Source organism: Penaeus vannamei, chromosome 38, assembly GCF_042767895.1.
Source record: "Penaeus vannamei isolate JL-2024 chromosome 38, ASM4276789v1, whole genome shotgun sequence".
Taxonomy (NCBI): domain Eukaryota; kingdom Metazoa; phylum Arthropoda; class Malacostraca; order Decapoda; family Penaeidae; genus Penaeus; species Penaeus vannamei.
The window spans coordinates 7,564,225-7,573,577 of record NC_091586.1 but is presented as its reverse complement, the minus strand read 5'-3'; the positions used below and the strand labels follow the sequence as shown (position 1 = coordinate 7,573,577).

Below are 9,353 nucleotides of genomic sequence, written 5' to 3'. Positions count from 1 at the left end.
AGAACGACTAATTGTTTGTTAGGGTAGGATTGGTGTGGATGATTTTTATTCTTTCTTTCTCTCTCTCTCTTTCTCTCTTTCTTTTTTTTTAGAATTATTTTATGTTTACTTAATGTCTTTTTCTCTCTTTCAGGCCAGATGTTTCAAAAATTTACGTAAATGTTGGTTTAGGCTTCCATGTGGAGCTGACTCTGCAAGAGGCCTTAAGTTTCATAGATAAGAAGTTAAAGATCTTAAATACCAAAGTGACAGAATCCTCAAAACAGTCAGCCAAAATCAAAGGGAAAATCAGATTTGTGTATGAGGGTTTAAGAGAAATTGAAGGCCTTGAGAAGGGTGTGAAAAGGAACTGAGGCCAAGGACTATTGCAAAGAAAAATTATGTGACTTTTGTATCATGTATATTAAAAATCAGTGTCATAAATAAGTTCCAAAGGACAATGAAGTTGGTAAAGAGTGTACCTGTCAATTATAGGAGAGTCTGGTGCATAACATCAGCTGTGAGTCTGTGCTTGTGGATCCTTCCATTCATACTTGGAAAATATACCGATGTTACTTTCCCCTTCATCGCTTCAGAAGACATACCCCAGGAATTGGTTGGCCTTGTTGGACCTACAGAAAATGGTCTGGATTGGTGTCCTGTCTTATCTCCCCATGTGGTAAACGTAGACAGATTAACAACCAACAAGATCTTTCCTCAGACAGATGAAGACATTGTTAAGAAATACAACATATTGCCTGGTGGTACCTGGAAGCCAACAGAATGCCAGTCAAGATACCATGTATGCAAACTGTTATTGTAGTGCAACTTAGGGCATTAGCATGTAATTAGATGTGCTTATCCACTATTTGTATTTCTGTGCATGAAACCATCCTCATCCTTGCATCTGTGCATATGTTCCTTAAGTTTGGGTTCCACTATTCAGACTCAGCATTTGCCCCAGAGCTACTTCAGGCCACCCAGTCTCCTGCTTTGAGTTTATTACAAGTTCATTCATCTTGGATAAGTGTGTCTAGACTAGCTTCAAATTTTCTTTAACCACATTTTAACTGCAAAATTATATTGAACAAATCAGACAATCATAGACTATTGGCACCTGTTGACAGAAAATAAACTAGCAGGTTCTCTGCAGAGAATGCTTTAGGTCTAGCTGCCCCTCTCCTCCGTCCAATCACAGGAAAGGAAAAACTGGCAACTCTCCGTAGACTGCAGTTTTACTTTGAAAAAATAAAAAATAGAGTAGTGTAAAGCAATGAAAATATAGTATATAATTCCAGACAGATGCAAACAGAAGTATAAAGTACCTGCTGATTAGAATAAAAAAGCAGAAACAAAAGGCAAATCATAATAATCTTGTGTCAGATGCAGCTGGCAGAACAAATTTGTGGCCACCCTAAGATAATCGAGCTGGGATTTTATCTGGTTATAATAGTGCATTCTAGTATAACAATATAAAAGGTGTAAAATAAACAATGTTAATATTTGAAAAGAAATACATAAGAGAGTATATGAAAAAATGGCTATTTATTGCAGTGTGTACACATCCAAATGATAAATGCTGCTATGTAAATAAGTTAATATATAATATAACTGTCTGCTGCTTATATTTCCCATTCCATTTATGCACTAATTGCTGTTTGACTTGACAGTTCGCTTGTCAGAAGAGAGAAAAAATATTATCCATACTTGTTTATTTATTCTCTTTTGTTCAGTCATGAAGCATCTGTGTAATGTATATATTCATGTTATGTGTAATTTAGAAAGAAAAGTTGATGTTCTCCCACTGAAACAAAAAAGTGTGGAAAACATCATAAATGACGCTTCCCTGCCAAAAGGTTCACCCTCTTAGAATGATAAATATTTTTAGAAATGAAATGCCTCACTGTTAATGTCTGGTATTATATTTCCTTTCGTTTTTCATAATGTACGCATTGATGCCTCTTTCTGAGTAGTTACAATTGCTGTTAACTGATGGCAATGGAAGTAGCATGTTAATCATCCAAAGTTTTATAAGAATTACTGGAAATATAATCATGTATATTATACAGACCTTTCATGGCTAAACAAGGGAGAACAGATAATTATATAAGAAACATTTGTTTTCACTCTGGTCAAACAAGCAATAGGCTAAATGGTAGTCAAAAGGAAATAGACAATTATGTCATATTTGCTCATTCCTATATTATGTGAACTTTTCATTTTTTTATTGGATCATTCATCCTTTAGGGAGTGTAATTCTTAGCATTAACATTCAATAAAAAAGGTGTAATTAATATTTCATAAGCTTTCTTAATTATTTCATTTCAGATATCAATCTATCAGTGGCAAAGCTAGCTCTGACAGTTTCTTCTTTCTTTCTTTCTTTCTTTCTTTCTTTTTTTTCCATCACTAGTGGAACCCTAGCTTTATTATAGGATTTTTATATTTTGCTTTATAGTTCTTTTTTCAAATGTGCCTTTTTCTAACTGCTATATTGAGTGTAATAGGTCTTTGAAAAAAAGTTATTTTTCATCTTTAATCAACTCTCCAGGTTGCCATCATCATTCCTTACCGAAATAGGAGTCTGCACCTCCAGCAGTTCCTGACGTATATGCATCCATTTCTCATGAGGCAACAGTTAAACTATAGGTAAATGTGGATTAGAGAAAATAATGGATTAGTTACATGTATTTGTTTCAGGTTTTGTATTTCAAGTTTAACTAAGTCTAATTACTAGAAAATAATCTCATACTGTATTTGCCCATTCACGACAGTGATGGAAGTTACTTATATGGCAGAGCCATGCAACAGATTCAATTGTGTTAAAAGATATTAGTCATGAGTTCATTATTATGATATAATCTTTTCATTTTGAATATTTTCTTTTTGTCTCATTCCAACACAGAATTGTGGTTGTGGAACAGACAGACGAGAAGCAGTTTAATAGAGCAAAACTCTTGAATATCGGCTTTGTCGAGACCAATAAGCTGGCCCAGGTTGACTGTTTCATCTTTCATGATGTGGACCTACTGCCACAAAATGACCTCAATGTGTATGCATGCACCCACAACCCGCGACACATGTATTCTGCTATTGACACTTTCAGGTTAGCTAGAGTTTTTCTTTTTTTTCTTTCTTTCTTTCTTTTTTTCAGAATGTATGTAAGAGTATGATAAAGTATATGTTGAAAAATGTTGACAAAAGGTCTGTGAAGAAGCTCCCTGTTACCTTTAGGTCTCAATATGACAATATAAATAGTCATAAAATGTAGATCAGTCCTTAACCACATTTGCCTTTACATTTTGTTATTTCATATAGATAGATCGATCAATATAAAAATTGTGGCATTATTGTCAAAATCCAGATCCACTCTTGGTTGAGAGCCTACAAACTGTTACAAAAATACACACCCAATTTTAGTCACACAGGTGAAGTTGACCACCAGTGCCATTTCTATTTTGCCTAAACCTTTTATTTGATATCTTAATTTTCAACAAATTACTTTAATCTAATAAGTAGTTTTGACCAAAGTTATCCATGAACTGTGCCTGGCCAGTCATATTTAAATTCTAGAGCAATACAAGATTTGATAAAGTCACACCAGACAGTTGGCCAATGCTGCTGTTTGACATGAAATTGACTTGATATTACCTCAGATCTGCATTTAAAGATGTGGAAATGCAAGTTCAGAATGGAGAATAGGCAGAAGAATACCAGCTGCTTTCTTCCAAAAACTTGATGGCGGCGAGTTACGTCTGAATTACATAAAACTTGATTATATATGTTACAGATGCTTCATGACCAAAATAGAGGGAACAGATATGAACAAACGTGTGTGGATTTTGTGTGTTTCTTCTTCTTCCAATGAGAGAATTATTAAGTCCAGATGGTAATTGTGTAAATTATATAAAAGGGAAAGGCAGATATTGACAACAGATGATATTTGAAACAATAATAACTTTATTCTTACTGTCATTATTTTTCAAAGAATTTACCTTTTAGCAAGTGAAAGCTGTAAGCTGTATAGTTAAGTGAGGGCATTGACATTCAATTTGGAATTTAATATAGGGAATGTCTTTGTTTTTTTACTTATTTATGCATTTAATTTTGAACAGATGTGGCAAAATTTATATAGACTTTTAAAATAGTTTATACAATGACAGTTTATATTGTTATACTTGAATACACCAGTGTTACACAATAAAATCCCAGCTCAGTAACCTTAGAGTGGCCACAAATTTATTCGACCAGCCGTACCAAAATAACTGTTTTTGCATCTGGCAATACTTTTGAACCTTTCAAAGTTAATGGTGTATATTCATATGTCTGTGACACCCAGCCAGATCTCCATTTTCCATCTTTCACAAAGGGCTATTTTTTTTTTTTCTGTGTAGTTAGAAGAAAACATTGTACATACCTGCTAAACCGTATCTGTCTGATCCAGATAGTTTAGCAGTCTGCCCCAAAAATTATGCAAATATAAAGGAGATACCCCTCCACCCTCATTTTCTTCCACACTTGTACACTTGGCACCAAAAGTATAAGCATAATTTTCTACACTTGTTAATATATATTTACCAAATATTGAATAGACCATTAGAAAATAGGGTAAGTACTGGGCATGAGGTAGGTGGGTAGGAATGGAGGATCAAAGGATGTGGCATGATTTTGTCTTTAATTCAAATTCATATTAAACATATATCACAGTGAAAAAAGTCAAGATAGACACCAGAATGGGGTTGGGGGGTGGGCAGTTAGGAATTTCAGGTTAAGAAGGGCACTGCAGTTTTGCCTTTAAATTTCAGCAGAATTAAGGGCATCAAGGCAGTTGTATAAAAACGCACGTGCTGTGCTGGTGGCCACTGGCACTAACCGCACAGTTATCACATCAACCAAAAAGGCACAGTGACAACGTATTGTTAGGGTCACAGCCATTTGTTGCCGTGAAAATCTTAATTTTAGGGCCTTGTGGCAATTACTGTCATTGCTGTTGTGAATTCCCTGCCCTAGGGTAGGATGGTAAAGCCAAGGGACAAGACAGAGAGCTGCAGTATGAGGCTGGGATTATTGACCAATTATCAACTAAAAACAGAGGGATAATATAGTCAAGAGTAAGGGGGGATTACTGAGGCTTCATGGGAACTATATTTGCCCTATTCTCAGTGGACTCTCCATGGGATCCAAAACAGTAGAAGCTGTCCTGAAGAATTTTGTTTACATCTGTAACTCCTATTCTATCTGGCAGTTAGCTTATATGCTACATTACAAAATTGGTATCCATCAGTACTACTTGGCTCTTTGAAATAGTGAAATAGTGCAAGGCATATTTAACACAAATGACCAATGTTCCAGCAACCATGACCAGCACAGGATCTTTTACATGCTGATTGACATTGATACTTCTTTCTCAGTTTCTGCACAGGTTCAATTTTACTGGACAAAATTGCTTTCGGCATTCAGTGGAATATTCAAATTTTTAACATTCCTATATCAACACATTCCACCAGTAAAGTCACCTGGGTTATCATCTGTCATGCAGGAAGAGAGGGAGTAGCTCATGCACTCACCCAGAGTGGATTAGGACTTTTTAGGGAGACTGTGCTTATGTATTAATAACATGCACTTGCATTCACATACTGAATAGTTTTCTTTGAGAGTAAGTGCTATACTTTTCTATACCATTTCCTCTTCACTTTATTGCAGGTACCAGCTTCCATATCGGCGTCTGTTTGGAGGAGCTGTGGCTGTTCAGAAAGTACACTTTGAAGAAATTAATGGATTTGCAAACAACTTCTATGGATGGGGAGCAGAGGATGATGATTTTTACAATCGCTTCGAGAAAAGAGGGTTACATATCATTCGTTTTGACCCAGCAGTAGCAAAGTATGTTATGCTATCTCATGTCAAAGCCACACCTTCCAAGGAGAGATATGCACATCTTTGGGCAGAAAGCACTAGAAATGATGGCCTTTCTGATTTAACTTACAAGCTGCTAAAGAAAGAACTAAGATCTTTGTATACTTGGCTGTATGTTTCTTGTTAAGTGTCTTCATTTGTACTATAGAGCCAGTTAAAAAAATATGTGTATATATATGTAAATGTTCCTTTAACATGCTAAAAAGAATTTGGGTCATCTTCATCTTCCCTTCTAATATACATTCATTCATCCAGGGAATTCCAGTGATTATCAAGCCTTTTTTTTTTTTTTTTTTTTTTTTTTTTTTTCCCGTATTTATCTTCCAGACTACTGATTACATATATCTAGTTTCCCTAAATTAGGGTGTTTCTTTGGAGAAAATAGCATTTAATACCATATAACATTCTCAGATTTATTGGTCAAGATGCATTTTTTTTTTTTTTTTTTTTTGACAAACTAATTGGAGGGGGTCAGTAGTCATACCTTCAGATTTGGATACTTTATGGAATCTCGCTCATCCTTTTTCTTTTTCGTGCGTGTGTTCTTTATCCCACTGTATCATTCCACTGACTACCCTCTCTCAAGGGGGGCATCATTGTTAGGCATTCATAGCCAACATTTAATGTAAATTTCTTTAATTTTGAAAATTCATCCACCTGCAACAACACCCATATGCCATTATGATCAGTTGTGGAAATAATATACCATTATTGGCAAATGTGAAATACCAAATACTGTTATCCATTTCCCTTTTTATATGTTGATATGACTTATCAAAAAAATGAAGTTCAGTGTTACAAATAAACAATAATAATTACTTGTATTCATTATTTTTTATGGAAATTATCTCGACTTTGTTCCTATTGCAAGAAAATTGCACAATGAAGATAATGGGCTATCATAATATCAAGTATTTTATGCAAGGTTTGTAACAAGTCTATCATTTTCATTACCAGGGAGTTGCCAAAAGATTTTTTTTTTTTTTTTATGTAGAAGACAATGCAAAGTAGACACTGTTATTTTGCTTCTGTATTTTTGAAAGTGATATTAGAGAAATATACATTACCAAAAATTAGAAACCTGTTTATTTCAGCTTCTTCAGGAAATGCAAAGGCACTGCACCAGTAGGAATGTGCAAGTTGCAAACAAACTATTGCAAACTGAATATTCAGTTCAAAATAAAAGTAAAATAAAAATTCTTAAAATTCAATGGAATACACATCCACTATTATAAACCTATAAAAAACATACAAGTGAACAGGAAACAAAGCCCATTTTAACACGTCAATCTGATCCATAAGCTACTTCCATTCAATTGATACATAGAAAAAATATATTTCCTTGTTTTTTTGTTTTTATTTTTTTTGTTTTTTTTTATTTTTTATTTTTTTATTATTATATTTTTTTCAATTAAGGCACACCAACAATGTAATTGTCCAAATTGCAGGCCACTGAATTATTACACTTTAATTATTTCATTTAATACAAAAGAGTAAGTCAAAGTTAACCACTATCCAGATGTGGTTAAAATATATCCTACACTGAATAATGAACTTCCATATTAATGAAAGGCACATTATCACAATAAACAAGTTACCAACTCTTAAGAGTGCGTGAGAGAAGGATACTCGTCTGTCATTAGAGCAAACGTACGACAATTGGGGCAATTTGATTGGCGTTTCAGCCAATCCTTAATACACTTCTCATGGAAAACATGCTGGCACTGGAGTGGAACAGTTGGGCATGCATTTAGGGCTTCAAGACAGATGGAACATTGTTCTTCAGGTGCACTTCCTTCATCACCTCCAGGGCCTTGCCAGTCTGGTCCACCATTTCCACTCTTGGGACACTGAGTGAGGGAGGCCCACGGAGCTAGTGTAGCTTGTCCAGAACCAGGGCGGCGAGACTTCAGGTGTGCCTTTACTCGATCTACAATCATATCCACATTCAGGCCTGAGAGACTCTTATTGTTCTGAATGCGGACTTCTCTAAGGGCACTACACACCTCGGGTCTGTAAAGTAAATACAAAGATATACTAAAAAAAATATATATTATTTATTTATTCTTTTTACATCTGGTCCATATTAGCATAAATTCTACTAAATTTATTACTGCATGAGACACTTTTTTGACAAACTTACACAATCAAATTAGACCAGTGACCATAACTTTTAATAGAAACAGGTAAATTTTTTTGTTTGTCTTCCTTCCCTTAACCTCTACAATCCGACGTGACCCCATAACGTCACAAAATAATTTGGCTTGAGAGCCAGGTGACATAAACTTGCCAATGAAACAAAATGGCCGCAGGACAGGTAACACAAACTTTCAACCATGACTGAAGGCCATGAGTGCACAAACCTCTTGGAGGATGTTTAGATTCATTTGGTGTTTAGAAAGGGATATTTGCATTATTCCCATCAATAAGGGAGTGTGGAATGTAATGTCCATGAGCCATGACTTGAAGAGCACCTGATCCAGGGAGGATGCCATTTCCATACTAAACATGGTATTTTTGGCTGCCATGACCAGTGGAGCAGGTTGTATTACAGAAAACTAAATATTACAGAAAAATAAGATATACGACAAATAACAATGTTACACTTTTTTCTCCTTTATTTATTTTTTAGTTATTCACTATTTATGGAAAAATGATATGAAGTCTTTGCAGTCTGTTACCAACTGGATAAAGCAAATCAAAAGACAAAAACATACATTGGAAAATGCAAAAAACAACTTTCCAAAGGGGAGGCATAGTTTTGTCACTGCAGTAAAGTATTCACGTGCACCCAGCCAACAAGCCACACACCTGCCCAAGCAGCCACTTACATAACCTGATGCCCACATTTTTGGCTAGCCAAAAGGGTTAAAGAATATATAAATTTTTAAATTCCATCCAACTTACGATGAGTATTCCTTTCCTACTCGTTGCTTGCAGATCTCTATCAGTCGCTTGTAAGAGGCCGTACTTGTGACCGAGTCATCCTTGGACGCAGGATTTGGGATAGCACTAGAAAGAAAAAATATTTTTGATCAAGACTTCTTAAACCTCAATAAAATCACAAATTTTTTGTTATGACTTGAATTTCACCTTATTCTATTAAAATTTAAAATTATTTGACATGGAAACCTGCCTTTATCTTTTTCTTTTGTTCCTTTCTTCTAACATTTCACTAGAAATGCTTTAATAACATCTTCATATTTTTTTTGGCTAATACTCACTATGTAAGAATATTTAAAATAAATAAGACATTCTGAGAAAATAAGATTTAAACATCAGAAATAACATTAAAATTAATAACAGTACTAAGGACAATTCCAAACAAATCAAAACATAAAACATGGTAAATCCTACCCTTTCACAGCATTAGGAGGCTGCCTGGGTAGTGGTCGCACCAGCTTTGGAGGGGGCGTGCCAATGGCTCCCACAGAATTGTTACTTGTGAGGTTCTGGTA

At 34.9% G+C, this 9,353-nt stretch overlaps 2 protein-coding genes across 3 annotated transcripts in view; one reads left to right on the top strand and one right to left on the bottom strand.

Annotated features, from left to right (window-relative positions):
* LOC113822923 (beta-1,4-galactosyltransferase 4) overlaps positions 1 to 6,713 on the top strand; it is a gene marked incomplete in the record, with an annotated part of 23,255 nt that extends 16,542 nt beyond the window's left edge. The window contains 5 exon segments of the mRNA XM_070115695.1: positions 134 to 350; positions 353 to 781; positions 2,531 to 2,628; positions 2,885 to 3,085; positions 5,683 to 6,713. Of these exon segments, the coding sequence (XP_069971796.1) occupies positions 134 to 350; positions 353 to 781; positions 2,531 to 2,628; positions 2,885 to 3,085; positions 5,683 to 6,022 (1,285 nt within the window).
* Positions 6,714 to 6,964: 251 nt separating this feature from the next.
* LOC113822926 (uncharacterized) overlaps positions 6,965 to 9,353 on the bottom strand; it is a 76,809-nt gene continuing 74,420 nt past the window's right edge. For both annotated transcript variants that reach the window (XM_070115685.1, XM_070115686.1), the window contains 3 exons: positions 9,253 to 9,347; positions 8,803 to 8,907; positions 6,965 to 7,908 (listed from right to left, as the gene is read on the bottom strand). In XM_070115685.1, coding sequence (XP_069971786.1) covers positions 7,500 to 7,908; positions 8,803 to 8,907; positions 9,253 to 9,347 — 609 coding nt within the window. In that variant the 3' untranslated portion in view covers positions 6,965 to 7,499. The remainder of the gene's footprint in view (positions 7,909 to 8,802; positions 8,908 to 9,252; positions 9,348 to 9,353) is intronic.